This window comes from Rhinolophus hipposideros, assembly GCF_964194185.1.
Source record: "Rhinolophus hipposideros genome assembly, chromosome: 3".
Taxonomy (NCBI): Eukaryota; Metazoa; Chordata; class Mammalia; order Chiroptera; family Rhinolophidae; genus Rhinolophus; species Rhinolophus hipposideros.
This window is the reverse complement of record NC_138049.1, coordinates 77711896-77729001: the sequence shown is the minus strand read 5'-3', so window position 1 is coordinate 77729001 and position 17106 is coordinate 77711896. Positions and strand designations below refer to the sequence as shown.

At 35.0% G+C, this 17106-nt stretch overlaps 1 protein-coding gene across 6 annotated transcripts in view; it reads left to right on the top strand.

Annotated features, from left to right (window-relative positions):
- The window catches only part of ADGRB3 (adhesion G protein-coupled receptor B3), a 679308-nt gene that overhangs the window by 301036 nt on the left and 361166 nt on the right, over positions 1-17106 (top strand). For all 6 annotated transcript variants that reach the window (XM_081037440.1, XM_081037439.1, XM_081037435.1 and 3 more), the window contains 2 exons: positions 4212-4313; positions 4691-4797. In XM_081037440.1, coding sequence (XP_080893566.1) covers positions 4212-4313; positions 4691-4797 — 209 coding nt within the window. The remainder of the gene's footprint in view (positions 1-4211; positions 4314-4690; positions 4798-17106) is intronic.

Sequence of the window (17106 nt, the reverse complement as noted above, 5' to 3'; positions counted from 1 at the left end):
GTTACTACTTCTGCCCACCTTGATTTTGAACCTTATAATTTCAGCAGCGGGCCTAGTAAACATTTCACCCTATTGGCCCACCTGTGCCATCTAGTGGTTAACGCTTGCAATTACCAGATTTTCTGACCGCACAGTTATCTGTGGGGGGTAGGGCAAGGGGAAAAGGAGCGCTTTTAGAAAAACAATTGGTGTGAAAAGTTTTCTGAAATCATTACAGGGAAATAAGTCAGGGATGCAAATTGCTTTTGTCATTGGTTTATGTTAAGACCGACTCAGAAAAAAAAACAACCCCGAAGTTATAGCAACAAGTCTTATGAAATTTATTTCAAATTTCATCAGTGGAACTGAAGAAAATTTGAGCTTAAAAAACATTAAAAACCGAAAACAATACAAGTGTGTGAACATGAAAGACTACATATGAAGAGTTAATGCGGAAGTTATTGAACAGAAGTTGGATGTATAGACGAAACAAAAATAATAATTAGTACAATAGTAATAGATTAACGGTCGCTATGTCTTTTAAAATAGACTAGTTGTTTTATGTAGAATTTAATTATATAATAAACTATGCTTGATGTATTTTGTGAGTTTTAACATGTATTCCAATTTTTCTTTTTTTAATATTTTATAGTAGTTTTTGGTTGACTTTTATAGAAAACACAATTATCATTTTTTAGTGTCGTCCAACACGGTAGCTTTTAAAATTTAAATTTACATTCATTAAAATGTAATGAAAGTTAAAATTTTGGTTCTCAGTCTTATTAGCCATATTTCAAGTACTCAATAGCCACATTTGGCGAGTGGCTACCAGATTGGACAGTGAAAATAGAGCATTTCCATCAGCAGCATTTCTATTAGACAGTGTTGATCTAGTATGTTCTTTCCTCAGTAAACATGATTTACTTAACAAACATGTTTTGAACTCCTAGTATATCCTAGACACCATGGCAGTTCACTATAGCAGATTCAGAAGAAATAAAGTAAAATATGATTAGTCTCCTAAAGGGCAAATTTTGGGAATTGGAGCTTTTCACACATGTAACCAAATATTTTCAATGCATTGTGAAAAGAGCTCTAATACTCGCATGCATATTCAAGGATTGAGGTATCAAAGAAGACTTCCCAGTGGATCTACATTTATGATGTATTTTAAAGATAAATAGAAATTCTACAAAAAAAAATAAGGAGAAGAGAGATTATTTTAAGTAGAGGATATAGCTTTTACAAAGTCAGGGAAGTATGAATTGGTGTGGAATATTTGGAAGGTGACAATTCTGTATGACTGGTGCATAAGAGAAGAAATATGAACAGTAATTGGAATGTTAGGTTAGGGCTGGCTAGAAGGGCCTTTTGCATCATACCAAGTGTATTTATTAATATCTTTATCCCGTCCGTACTGGAGAACCATGGAAAGGATTTAAGCAGCAAGTTGTAGGGTTAATCTTCACTTTAGAATTTACTCTGTTGATGTGGCACACAAATTGTATCAAGGAGGAAGCTGCAGAAGAATAGTATCACTTTATCCCTGGATTTTCAGCTCAGAAAGCAAGCATCATTCTTGTCCCCTTTGGTGTTCCTTCTCCACATCACTTAGCCTACCTCCTAACTTTACCTGTGTCCACTCACTGTTCTCTATCTTTATTCCAACCATCCTGCCTAAAGTCATCATCATTTCAGGGCTGAAGCACAGCCTTGTTTGACTTCCTCAGAGGGCTTGCCCTCTCTGCTGCTCCCCCACCTCTTCTCCCCGCAGAAGGCAAACTGATCTTAAAATTTTAAGTCAAATGTTGTCTATCACTTTTTAGAACCCTTCAGGGGCTTCCTGTGAGTCCCTCAGGGTGCTAATCTTGTTCTCTTTCTCCAGCTCATCACTCCACACACCTCCTTATTCTTTTCTCTCCAGCTCCCCTGGCCTTGGTTTCACAATATCCTCTCTGCTTTTGGGCTTTTGTACATACTGTTCCCTCTACCATGAGTGCTAATGAACCTCACACAGCCACTCTCAATTGTCACTTCCTCCAGGAAGCCTTGTTTGGTTTTTCAGCTTTCATATTGAAGCAACCCCTTGTCCTGATTGCAGTGTTTATCATAATTGTACTCAATGGTATGTTTAGTTGTTTGACCACTGCCATGTCTCATTGACTGAAAGCTCCATGAAGCAGAGAGTGCTTCTCTCAGGAACCACTGGTTCTCATTAGAACATAGCCTAGCACGTTAGGTAAATGCTGAGTGAACCAATGAGGTTGTTCCCCTCATTCAAATGGGACAGGATGAATACCTGGGTAAGCCATGGAGGCAGACACCTAGTAAATTAAGAGGAAGAGAGGGATAAGTAGAAGATGAATTGGATGGTTTTAACTATGGGCACAAGATTGGAAGTATCATAAACAGTGTTAGGAAATATAAGGAGAGGAAATAAGCAGCATTGCTGAGAAAAATGGTGGAGTTAAAGGGTATGTAGATAAACTTTGAGATTTCTTCGGAACAGCCAGTAAAAATGCCACTTATCAGGTGGATATGCCAGTCTAAAGGCCAAGAAATATATCTGAAACAAAGAAACGCATACGAGTATGTGTTGCCACCACATAACTGAAGGTGGAGGCCAGGTGCCAAAGTTTAACTGCGACACAATCAGTCCGAGCATGGGGTCAAAAGTCAAAATAATCATATTCTTCTTGTGGCTACATTTACTAACTTTTCCTCTTTCCCACTAGTTCCACATTATTGGCATTATTCTGGACATCACCTAGCTCCATAGTGACTTCCTTCATCACTGTCTCATCTCTGAGTTTTTTCTTTTCTTTCTCACACTGTCCCCTTTCTCTCAGGAGACACTTCCCTGGGCCTCCAAGCCCACCCGGCTTGAGGCTGGATGGGGTAGCAGGGCTGGGAGCATCTGCTTTTCATGGAGTGGGGAACAGACACAACAGGTGACAGGGTTCCCAGCTTGCTAACCTCTGTGGGCAATGTGGGAGTGGGGTGTTGCCTGCACTCGACAGGCGATGGCTGCTGCATCTCTTAATTGACTTCTCTGCTCTTCCGTTCTTGTGATATTTGAGGAGGGAGTCCTGTACAGAGGCTGTCTTTACTCTCACTTGAGGTTTACCTTTTTTGTGCGATTGGTTTTATTTTTTATAATATTTTATGATTTATATTTTTGATTTATGATGACTCCACTTCTATTCATCACTGCTAGTCCTAGGCCAGACTCAGTGGCAAATCCAACTCTTGAGTCTTGAAAGGGGCTTCCCCAACTTCAGCCCTCTTGCCCCCATAACAGTCCAGGGTTAGCGGCCAAGAGGGCATGGTCCTTCTTTATTTGTTAAAGGTGTTTATGTAACCATATGTTAATTAATTTTTTCATTCAATTTTGAGCAACTTCTGTGTGCTAGACACACCATTGGATGCAAAATACAAAGATGAACATATAAGATGCCACACAAGTAGTGAAGCAAACATATAAAAATATTAACGGCAGTGCTGTGTGAAAAGCACAACAGTAGGTGTGTCGCGAAAAGAGACTAATGTGTTCTTTCATCTGGGAGAAAGGTGTCAGATTTAACACAACATAGATAGAGCTTGTTTCACAAATTTGTTGGCTTTCCATTAAAATATTTCTGGTAGACGTCTGTTATTCTTGCAATTCCCTTTAACTTTTTTGCCTCAGTAATGGAGCTTTTGAAAATAATGTCAAAAGATCAAATCTGTTTATTTTTTATGTAATGTAGTTTGACTGACATCATTGCTCTTGTATGAAGAAATAAAAATTATATATTTTTGCCCTTTCTATTTATTTACTCTTAATACTTACAGTTAATAATTCTAATATGGCTTTTCGTTATTGGAAATTATTTTATTGTATAACATCCCAACATATTATGAATATTGGAAAGCTTTTTTTTTATTTTTATGCTTGAATGTAACCTTCAATTTATAGACAAATCCAAATGACTTTTGCAAATAGCCTATACAGTAAGCACTTTCAAAAGAAAGTACATTTCTGTGAAGATTTTGTAGATAATGAAATGAAACCTGGTGCTTTTTGTTTATGAAGAAATCTCTAACATTTCAGTGAACAATATACTTTTCTTAAAAAAAGTGAAAGAACTGTGCAATTAGAGAAATACATTAGAGGACTGTTTATTGCTGATACTTAAAAAAATAAAAATAAAACACTGCTGGCATTCAGGTCCGTCTGTTTTAAATTGCAGCACCTTATGAAATATGCCCAGAGGATTATCTGATGTCGATGGTGTGGAAAAGGACTCCAGCAGGTGACTTGGCATTCAATCAGTGCCCTCTGAATGCCACAGGTACAGTAAGAGGACCCACCCAAACCCAAAAGATGATCCCATCCAAGAATAGCATGCTACGTTTGCTTATGAAGTCATGCTTTTCATCCTATATCCATAACTAAATCTTTCCGATCAGCAATTAAAGAGACAATTTTAGTGAAAGGCTTCATAAATGGAGCCAACAAGGATACCCAGAAACTACTGCTGATACAATTTCTCAGTGTGACTGATATGCGTTATAAAAATACTCAAAATAATAATTTCATATGCATGTGTTTTTAAAGCAAGTAAATGCACAAACCCATTTTTTTTTTTTCAGTCCGCCTCCCAGCGTCCCTGTGGTGCCTTCTAGCATCCCTGTTATAAAGCTTTTCTCTGTTCTTTCTGACGCGCAGGCACCACTAGCAGACGCTGCTCTCTCAGTCTTCATGGAGTGGCCTTCTGGGAACAGCCGAGCTTTGCAAGATGCATATCAAATGAGTACAGACACTTGCAGCATTCAGTAGGTGCAAAGCCAGCTTTAGTACTTGCTCTGTTTATTTTTGCTAATGATCGCTGTGTGAGAATTTAACCTTCTGCTGTAGGATCAAATCAGATAAAAAAAAAAAAATCTCTGGAAAAGAAAATGTCTGAAGGAAAAAGGGATATGACAGAAAGAAAATTTTTATATCAGTGGTAAATGGTTTGATTTCTAGGGTTTGGGTTTTTATGGATCCTGCTTTTTAAATGAAAGAATTCTTTGTCTAAATGGGGGAAATTTGTTGTTCAGTTTTATCTATAAGAGTTAAACTGTTTAACATGATTGGCACAAATCTGTATTAAATAATGTATAAGACTTATTTTAAAGTACTATACATTTTTAAATTAAATTCTTTATCATTTAGTAGTTGGGAATTGATAAACCTGTATCACTTAGGTATCAAATTTTTCACTCCATTTTGCCATTCGGACATGAGCAAAATGACAGTGTAATTGCAACAGAGAAAATTAATTACTCACACAAGATTATGTTGGCCAAATTTTCCAAAAATAACCCCTTTTCCCACACATCATTGAATTATTCAGAGAGTATGATTTATGAATATTTTGAGCACCGGTAAATTTTACTTGGTACTTTACAAGTGCGAGTCATTGTCATTATCAGAGGCTGTTGTCATTTCATCCTGACAGTCAAGAGGAACTCCATACATGAATAAACATTGTGGGGTTTAGAACAAAATATGAGCATGAGTCAACTGGAAAATTGAACATTGGCAAGTAAGATGTTTAGTCAAGAGCCTTCAAGTTTTGTCATGCTTTTGTTTTTTTTTTTTTTACTGTTGCTCACAAATATACATAATTCTGTAAAAAGAAACTTAAAGAATATTCTTACTTGTAGATGGAGAAGTAGCTTGTACAGTAATAACCCTTATCAATGAAGTAAATGTGTTTGATTATCAGAAAAACAAAAAAAGCACATTTTAAAAAAATCTGAAAATCAAATGCTGTCTATTTATTTACCAAATCAGTCATTGAATTGATTATTTGGGTACATACAGCCTTTTGTCCGGTATTATATATATATATATATATATATATATATATATATATATATATATATATATATAATATATATTTATATCAGTATTTATGTGTATATATTATACACATAAATATATGTCTGGTATTATATATAATATATATATCAGTATTTATGTGTATATACACAAATATATATATTCATATATATATATATTTGAATATTAAAGATTCATATATATTTGTGTATATACACATAAATAATTAATACTGATATACACATCAATATATGATGATTACACACACATACATATGTTTAATAGCATATATTTATGTGCATATCAGTAACCAGTGATATTTAGCTTCACTGAACCTTTTTTCTGTCAAAATAAAAATAATAGAAACAAGACTGGATGTAGCCAAATGATCCTCAGTTCATTTACTGATTTAGTATATAATCACATCAAACAGCATTTGGTTTCAGATTTTTTTTAAATGAACTTTTCTGAAGGATGTGCACACACACATGTAATGAGAAAGTAATATAGCTTCATTTCATAACGTAAAATGTAAGAACGTGACATGTAAAGGCTTTTTTATTAATAGCTGTCAATACTCAGACCAGTGTAATTCAGAATTAAGCACAACCGAAAACTTTCTTCTGAGTTAAATTTTAATGAATTTTATTTTTCTCTAATGTTAGACATTAGACTTTGTTTACTTAATCTTAATAATATCCATATTCGATTCTTTGTTTATTCATGGTAATGAATAGGAATGATTACATGGATTAAGTAAATCATAAGTCCATCCTTACAAATTTGTGAAGAATAAATAATACCACTTTTTTTCAGAAAGTTTTTACTTTCTAAATCAGTGTCTTGTACACTAATATTTAAATGAGTTGACATTCTGTAAATGTAGGTCATCTTATAATAGAGAGAAATAGAAACGTTCTGTGAATTGATCTCCAATTGTGAATCCCGTAGAAATCAGTCAGTAATTTGACAGCCAATGTGTACATGATATTGTTGAACTGCATACATAAATCAAGTGCATGATATTGTAGAATCAAAAGCACCCCCATTGAGCTCTACAAAGTACCAGACCCTTGTCTGGGCACTTTCATAAATTAATTCCAATCCTCTCAAGAACCTACAAGGTGGGTAGCCTTAGTCTGCATAGAAAAACACTGAAGTTCTTCAGGACAGCAATCCAGTTAAGTGAGGCAAAGTGTGAATGTTTTGCCCTAGGGACAGTTTTTCCAAAGCCTGACCTCTTTCCTAGAGGCCATGACGCCTCCTGAACTTTGATTTGAAGTCATCTGCCCTAGATTTTCTGGTTGAGTGACCTTTGGAAATGTCAGATGATCTTACTCAAGTCACGGCTTGCTATTTGCAAAGTGAAATTAGTGTCATCATTTTAGCACCTCTAGATGTATTGAGGACAAGTAGATGAGATACTATATGTGTAATGTTTGCAAATTGTAAAAGAGCTATGTAACTCTGAGGTATTCATATTTGTGTGTACAGAAAATGCAGTGAGTTAAAAAATTACTTCAATAAGAGTAAAATTTTAGAACTCAACATATTAACTTCAATTGCACATACGGAAAAATATAGATAGATATAGATGGATGGGTAGGTACATAGATAAATGTATGGATGGATGGATGGATGGATGGATAAAATTGATGTCACGTGTGTTTTTACACATGGATTATATTAATAAACACATACAGAAATATAGACACACTTATAAAGGCATACATACACCCATCTAGCACTTGCCTAGGGATCACGATCTTCTCCTTTTCATGTTTAGGGAAGTATAGGGCCAATTTATGCCTTAAAGAACGCTTACCTAATACATCGACTTCATCATGTGTACTCTAAACAAAGTCAATTGGAAATGGAAATGAAATCGATTTCCCCACATGCTCTTACTGCTGTCATTCCATATGCTTTGTCTGAGTAGCAAAGCTAGACAGTGCTTATGATATATTTCATAATAGAATCATTCTGACTCCCACCAATTCTTAAGTTACTTAGAAGACTCTGCATCTTCTTTCTAGCAGAGGTCATCATTTCACAATTTGTTCTGTTTTCCTTGGGGGATTTCATTTCTCGCCCCTCTGTAGTCATAAAGCCCATTAAGTGTGAATTGTCACCTACTACAGAAAATTATTTAAAATAGGTAGATCTGTGTTTTCCAGTTCTTTTATATATAGATTACAGTATATGTACACATATACATCCACACCATATAATATTTCATATAAATATTTTGTAAATAAATATTAATAGACTAAGTTTGAAATGACATTTTATCATCACCAAACATTAATTGAATATGTTTATGAACTCATTATTATAAACCAATTGAGGTAGACAAAATGGGGTGATTAATCAGTTTAATATGTAAAATAATCTGTTGTATTGACATTTAGTTTGAACTATTTGAGGACAGAAACCATGTTGACTTGATCTTAATTTCTCTAGTGCCAAACACAATGGTAAGCATATACTAGATATTTTGTAGACGCTTGTATAAAGAATGACTCTGCTACTTTTCTTATTAGTGGGAGGGTACCAGCAGCTGGAGGTTTCGAAGAGGGTGATGCACCAAACTTAATGTTCATGAATTTTAACCATGTGAATTTAATAAGTATTACCCCTCGTGTGAAATTTTCCTTGCCCAAAAATATTTAGAAATGTGAAGTGATTGATAACATTACTTTATGAAATTATTTGGCAATTGCAGAAAACAAAATCAATAAGCTAATAATCAAAGTTTGTTTGGAAACTTTATAAGATGCAACATTAAACACTCTGATCCAACTTTTGTTTATAGAAAAGACAAGCCACAAATAAATGTACACAGTTTTAAAAATTGAGGGTAGAAGCATAAAGTGTTAAATGTAGTGGGATTATTGGAAATGTCATGTTTTTCCACGTGTTATTGTTTCATGTTATATTCTGGGATGTTTTCTGAATTATTTACCAAAACAAGGGAAAAATAATTTCAGAACCTGTGAGAACTAGGCACAGGAGTCAGACAGATTAAGAATACAATCTCTTGTTACTTATCAAGCTGTTAGGAGAAATGGCTAAATATTGTGGCCACGTGGGCCAGAATCTCTCAGAATTAAACAGACCCACTTTGTCTCTGGTCCATCCCGACAATCACAGGCAGCTGCTTCTCCTCCTGCTCTTCCTCCTCCTCTTCCTCCTTCCCCTTTTTCTTTTCTCTCTCTCCCTCTTTCTGTCTCTTTTACACATATACAAATATACACTACACACACACACACACACACACACACACACACACACACGCACACACACACACAGCGACCGACTGAATAGAAACAGCAGAATGCATGTCTCTGGAGGTAGACAGCTCTCTAAAGCAAAAGGAATTGAACCAAGCATACCAGTGCTTTCTCCTAAACTTATCAGGTAGGTAAATGACTCCTCCTTCGCTGGGGAAGAGAGAGAAATGGGTGACTGAGAAAGATCAAAGATACTACTCTAATAGAAGAAATCCCTCCATATGACTATATAAATAATTGGGTATAAATGCTCCCTTTTAAGTCATTTTTCCTTAAAACCTCTGTTTCTAGTTTTCAAACCTTCATTTAACAAACACTTTAAAGACAGAAGTTGGAACAATAATCTATCTAGTAATTGAAAAGTTGACTGAAGGGATATCAAAGAGCTTGAATCCTGGTTTGTCTTTATTCCTCCTCTTTTCCTCTACTATTATGGATGGCTCATTAGGAGAGAAAGATAAAGATAGTGATAGATAGCTGGGTGTGGGGAAGGGGTGAGGGGGAAGAAGAAGAGAGAGACAGAAAGAGAAAAACAGAATAGGTTTGTTTTATTTTTTCCCCATATTCCCTACCTTTCAAGTGAATTTTGCTCCATTGCAGCAAAATGTCTCATGTAGCTCACATTTTTGGCCACCCCTCATTCCACAAATGTCAGGCAATACATTTTATTACTGCAGCTTAATTAGAAGGAGGAAAGAATAGAATAGCCACCACAGCTTTTCTTTACAACAAATACTTATTGAGACAAAAAGTATGAAAATCATTGTTTTTTAAATGAGCAATTAAAAAACAAAGAACCCATCACTATGGTTCAGTGCCAGGGGAATAGCAGATGATTTTAGTTTTCCAATATTCATCAGTTAAGTTGAGGTGAGTGAGCCTGAGTGACAGGAGTTACTTGTTCTGCAAGATTTTTGTAGTATAATATGGCTGGAAAACAGCAAGTGATGGGGAAAGCAAAGAAAATAAGTTAGATTATTAGTTTCTTAATCCTGGCTGAACATTATAATCACATTAGAGTTCTTCAAGAATACCAGTTGGAAGGTCACTCAAGGCCAATTAAACGGAGTTGTTACCAGCCCATATCAATTTTTACCATAGTACACATTCAATAATCTGAACTATTATTATGACTAATTAAGTACTTAACATGGCACTTGACTGCTTTTTAGTCTTGGTGCCACATTTCAAAAGTATGTCAAAGTCCTCGCTCCCAGAGTTCAATGAATCATTGCAAAACCTAACAATGCCAAGGAAAAGTTGAAGAACATTACTTCCTTTAAAATGAACAAAATCCTTACAATTTTATTCAAGATCACAAGTTACAGTTTTGGGATCTGAATTCACCTTCACAATTCCAAAATCTTTGACATAGGATCCCAAATAAAATTATGAGTTCACTGTTCAGCAAAAAGTAACTCACATAATTGAATGCTGTCTACCCTCAAGGAGCTAATGGGCGGGGGGTAAATAAATAAATAAACAAACAAATAAATAAATCATATATATATATATACATATTTATATATATTCATACACATATATTTGGAAGGAAGGTATTAATTAAATTTTGATATTCTAAGCAATTCATTTGTCAGAGTTCACAAGCTATATCAAGGACAAGACAACAAATATTTTCAACTTTACACACCATGTATTCTCTGTCATAACTACTCAACTCTGCTGTTGTAGCCAAAGAGCAACCACAAACAATAAGTGACCACGGCTGTCTTCCAGTAAAACTTTATACAAAACAGGCAGTAGGCAGGATGAGGCCCACAGATTGTAGGTCACTAACTCTTGGTTAGACTATACATTGCTGAAGGATTTCTTTGTTTGTTTGTTTGTTTGTTTGTTTGTCTGTTTGTTTGTTTACTTTTTAAGGTCCCAGCTCTTTTTAAATTTTCTATCAAAAAATGGACAAAGTCTACTTTGTCCTATTTTTAAATTCTATCCTGTTTAACATTTTAAGCATAATCATTTTAAATTCCTTATTAGCTTAGTCCAATATCTGGATAATCTGTGAACTGGCTTCTTTTATTTTGTTCTGTCAGTCACATCATCTGACATACTTAGTAATTTTTGATTGACTGTCAGGCATTGTGTTAAAAAAAAAAAAAAAAGTTGGGTTTTCAGATAAAGGGAATGTCTACTAAAAAGCATTCCCCCTTTCCTTGATTATCCAAATACAGTGAGGACCTAGTATCTCAGCGCAGTCAAGGGTTGGTCTGGATAGAGGCTGTTTTGCAATTTTAGTGAGATGACATTTGCTTAATCCCCTTCGTCCACTGTGTCACTTATGGATTTTGGAGGGAGAGCCTCTATGTGCGCATCTCATTAACCCCGAGAAACTGTAGAAGTTTCACCTCTGCCCTTCAAAAGGTCCCAGTTCAGTACTCCAGTTTTCTGCCCAAGAAATTTCAAATATATCAGATATCTTGAGGAGAAGACTAGCTGGTTGCTTGAAGCTGGACTCCTTCCTCCCTAGGCATTCATTCCTAAATACCTACTTACAAGGATGGAGAAAATTTCATTCTGCATTTTAGAAGTTTTCATCCTAAATCCTCAGCTTCCTAAACAGCTCAGAAATTCAACAAATGTCTGATGGAGAAAAATCCCAGCAACATTTTTAGGGACCCTCAAATTTCTAATAAATTTCTTCAGCCCTGGGAAACCGAAAAAATATTAGTGTCTCTTTCTGCTGGAGGGCCTCTGCTTGGGCACCTGGTGTTCCCTTCTTGCATAGATTTAGCAAACATTCTCAAGGAAAAAAAAAAGAAACTAGATGAAATTACTGGCTTACCTCAGATAGGATCTCCTCTTCCTGGAAAATTATCTCATTCATAGCTCTCAGATGCTCTGAAGAGTATGATTTTTATAATTTATATGGATTTTTCTAATTGTGTTGGCAAAAGCAGTGGACTTACATGAATTCCTATACTCTACTAAACCAGTATTATATTTCAACTGTATTATAAAAAAGAAAAAATCTTTAGGCACATATGATTGTGTTTCCCAGGGAATTTTAAGGGAGACTATTGTGTAGACGTACAATGAAATACTTCTAACAGTTATGCATATTTTTCCTGTTTAAAAACAAACAAACAAACAAAAACTACAACATATTAGTGATTGTATCTATAAAAGCTCAAGAGATTTTTAAACTACACTCAGATTATGGATTTAGTGTGACTAAAGACAAGAAATGTTGGAGTTAGTTTTAGCCATTACAATTGACTGATTTGACACGTATTTATAGGAGGATTTAATAGAATATATTTGTACAGATAATTATATTTAGGCTAATGTGAATGGAAAAGCTCTTAAAAGGAAAATAGACTATATTGTTCATCCATGCATCCATTCATCTACCCATTGATTTATTCTACAAGTGTTCACTGAACTTGAACTCTCTGCAACATAGGGCAAGGACCTGAGGATGCAACTTGAAATGTGACACACGCAATACACACAAAATAGACAGGAAAAGAGATAAACAAAGGACCAATCGTGATGTGTCAAAGGAAATTAACAAACTGCCAACATAGGGAATAATGTGTGGAGACTGCTTTAGACATAAAAGTCATTGAGATCTCTGTGAGGAAATAGCATTTAATACCATGATTCAAAAGACGAGATGAATCTAAACATGCAAAGAGTAGAGAGAATGAGTTTGTCAGGGAAATGAGAGTACATTCCAACCTGAGAGAAACGTGTATGGTAAAACCTTGAGGTCTTTAAGGAACTTAAAGGTGATCCGGTGGCTAGAGGTAGGGAGCAAAAAAGAGATTGTCATGAGATGAGATCGGAGAACTAGGTAGGGAAAAAAATGATTCTGTGCTTTCAAGGCCTTTGCTAGGAGTTTGGATTTTATTCTCAGTGCAAAGGGAAGCCATGAACAATAGAGGACTGACGTGATTCAGTCTAATTAAAGTGGGGGAGTAGACTATAAGGCGGGACTGGAACTGAGCACATTTGGCTGAAATGAGGAAGGCAGGACAATGAGGAATAGCTTGAGGCAGATGGGTTCAGGGGTTGTCAAAGCTTATATTCTAGTAAGGTTTGAAATTAAGAATTTAAGAGTACAGCTAGTCAGTTTCATTATGATTTTTTTTTTCTTCCAGCAAAGTTGAATTACTTGGATGCAGGTGCAAAAAGGCATTTGGTAGAGCCAGAATGTTTTCTGAAGATCAGAAGTGTCATCAGCACCTGGGAGCTTGTTAGAAATGTAGAAACTCAGACCCTGTTCCAGACCTACCTAGTCAGAATCTGCATTTTGAAAAGTTCCCTTTGCAATTCACAAACACATTAAAGTTTAAGAAGCACTGTGACATTTTATCTAAGGCTGAAGTTTTGGGGGATAAATGCAAAGAAGTAAAATGTTAAAAAAAATGTAGAAGAAGTACAATTTCTAAAAAGTAAACTATTGGTGGATGGATGCCAAGAAGTTAAATGACTTCTAGCCAGCTCCATACCATCACAAGACATATTATTATTAGGTGATATCTCATTTTCCTCTCCTGGGCACATAGGGGATTGTGTTTTTTCACCCCTTGAAGTTAAGTGTCCACATGTGACTAGTTCAGGCCCATTGGTTGTGTATGGAAGTGATGTTTATCATGTCAGGCCTGAGAATGTCATTGTCAATGTCAAGTCTTTGATCCTCCATCATGCCAAAGCCCTGAATGACTACGACAAACAGATGTTCCCTAATGGTCTGGGCGGAGTATATAGTGTGACTGGGAAATAAATCTTTGAGACTTATTTCTTAAATTTGGGAGTTGTTTGTTACCCTAGTATAACCTATCCCATTCTGACTGAGGCAATGTCACTAGAACTAGAAAACTCAAGTAATGAAAATTGAATTGAAAACTCCTGAGATAAATACTGGGTTACTTAATGCTTTGCCTCCCATTGAAAATATTCCTGAACGTTTGGGTCCTACTGTTTGACCACTATACTGCTTTGAGCTCAAGGAGGATGCTCTAATTCTATCCCTGGCTCAGAATATTAATAACAATGTCTAAATGTGTTTGGTGTTAAAAGAAATTCGGCCTATCTATGTCCTTTGCTTAGGAATTGTCTACCCAAAACCTCTGATATTAACGCTATTTCTATTTTGTTTGTTTTTTTTTGTTGTTGTTTTTTTGTTTTTCAAACTAGGTAGGTAAATTTACTGTGCTCTCATTCTTATTTTGGACATTTCTAGGCTTTCCAGGGAAATAAGCACAATTTACCTGAATCAGTTTTCTTTATCAATTTTCTTCATGACTAAGTTTATTCTCATAAGAATACCTTGCTATCCCCAAAGTCATCACATCCTATCTCTCACTTCAGGAAATCCTGGGGCAAGAAACTGAGATACCTAATGCCCTATGGCCAAATGTTGTTCATCCTGGGCTTTGTGCAAATGCACCTATAATTTATACAGAGGAATTGGGGGCTAAATCTTTGGGTGTCAAATATAGGGAAAATAAGAACCATATATGTATTAGAGAACAAAGAGTATGCTTTCTTTTCCATGCAGAATGCTATTTTCTCATCTGTAAACACCAGAAAGATCTGTAAATAATTTAATATTATTATCTAGTGAGTGACTTTGATCTTAGAAAATGACAGAATTATAAACTGAAGCAAAAGATGTATATTTAGATTATTGCTTTGTGAAAAGAAGTTTCTAGTATAATTATCTTTTAATTGAGGGCACTTAGAGCTATGTGAACCTTTAACATACCTTACAGATGGATTGTAGGAGTTGATGCTAAAACTAATATATAAATATATGATGTTTAAAGTGTGTCTTTTGCACAGTGACTACGATAAATCTTTTTTTAGGATTCCCACAATAGAGGCAACTGTAACTGACAGGAGGAGGCATAAAGTGAAAAGAATAAGGTTATTTCAGAAAAACACCTACTCTTTAAACCATGACCCTCACCACATCTTTCTATACAAAGAGCAAGGAGGCTTAATGCGGAACTATAAAAAGCAACTATTTTTAGACTTCAGTTTTTTTCCTTTCACTGTTGATCTTGTCAACAGTATTAAACGTGAATGACACAGAAACTTTTAAAACGTGTCCTTTGGAGCTTACCGAGTGCTACAATGTGAGCAGGCATCATCACTGATAATTATAATTTTAAGGGAAATATTTAAATTATTAAACCTTTCTGAACGATTTCAGTGATTGAATCAAGAAAATCACAAAATACAGTCCAAGGGAGATAAAATAATTGATGTCTCCTTGGGGGCTTTTTTTATCCACTTGAATAAAACTACCTACCAAATATTTCATAGATATTGGTAGATGGCATTAGGAACTTTTATACTTTACATTCCGAAGTATTGACCACTACTCAAATAATTGGCAATATCTCAACAGCCTGGCAAGTTGTTTCAAGTCTCTTGCTTGTCATATTCTTTCTTCATAGGAGAAAGATTTAATGTCTCCTTAAAACACACGTTTGAGAATTATTTTTAAGTACTTAAGCATCTTGACAGTTCTAATAAAAACATTATATAAAATCTGAAAAGTGGTTAACAGAATGGTCTCTGCAATCAAACTGTCTGAGCTCAAATCTTGGCACAATTTAAGAGCTATACAATTCTGGGGAATTCAGTTTACCACACTGAGTCTCTACTCCTTCATCTGTAAAATGTGGGTAATTATGACATTTCGAATAGCTGTTTTAAAACTCAAATTAGGTAACTCATGTAAAACAGCCCCATTCTTACTATATAATAGGCACTCGGTAAATACTGTATCACTGTTGCTATTATTATTATTATTATTTAATTAAAGTTAACTGGGTGACAATTGTTAGTAAAGTTACATAGGTTTCAGGTGTACAATTCTGTAATACATCATCTATATATCACATTGTGTGTTCACCACACAGAGTCTGTTTTCCTTCCGTCACCATATATTTAATCCTGTTTGCCCTCATCTTTCACCCTCCTCCTCCTCTACTCTCTACTAACCACGAATCTATTTTCTGTGTGTATGAGTTTTTGTTTCATTTGTTTGTCTTGTTTCTTTGTTGTTTTCAGTTTTATATACCACACATCAGTGAAGTCATATGGTTCTCGACTTTTTCTGTCTGACTTATTTCACTTAGCATAATAATCTCAAGATCCATCAGTTGGTATTATTTTCTAAAGGTAGCAATTATATAACTATAACTATAGATATTTAAAATTTCTGAAATTATTTGCCTATTTATATTTATGATATCTTTTAAAAGGCAATTATGTCAGGAAATGTAAAAGTTCTTCAATTATTATATATTTGTTTGTTTTGAATAATCATGGACTGCTGTTTTTACCTTGTCAATGTTTGAGGATCATAGTTACAGAGGAAATAAAAATACTTCTGTAGTTTCAGTTTAATTTAGCAAGCATGTTGAACAGATACGTTTGTGTGTCAGAAAGTGTGCTAGAAATTACAGGGGAAATAAAGATGAATAAGAAACTATAGGCCCTTTAGGAGTTTATAGTCTAGCAGAATGGAGAAGAACACAAACTTATAATAATATAAGATAAAGTGAGATTTACTTCTATGAAGTTTGAAAGTAGAGATCATATGATGCTCAGAGTTATCTAAAAAGACTTCAGAAGGATAAAGGAAAAATAGCTTAACAAAAGAATTTAGGGAGAACATTTAAATTTACAGAAGAGTACGAGTCAGGGAGCAAAGATAGGATCCATGGGCTTTCTTTGGAAAATGGTGAGTAGTTCCGTCTGGTTGGTATTGGGAACCTATAGCAGTGTGGTTATAACCTATAGCTTGGATGGACCAAGCTGATACTACACAGATCATACTGACTTCTGCATAAATTATAGGAAGATTACATTTTCACATATTGTGTTATAGCTGAGCTCACAGAAAGACAGGGGAATTCTTAAATACCAAAAATGAAGAGAAGGAAGAAAGGTTCAGGAGCCCGTGAATATTTCAGGCTA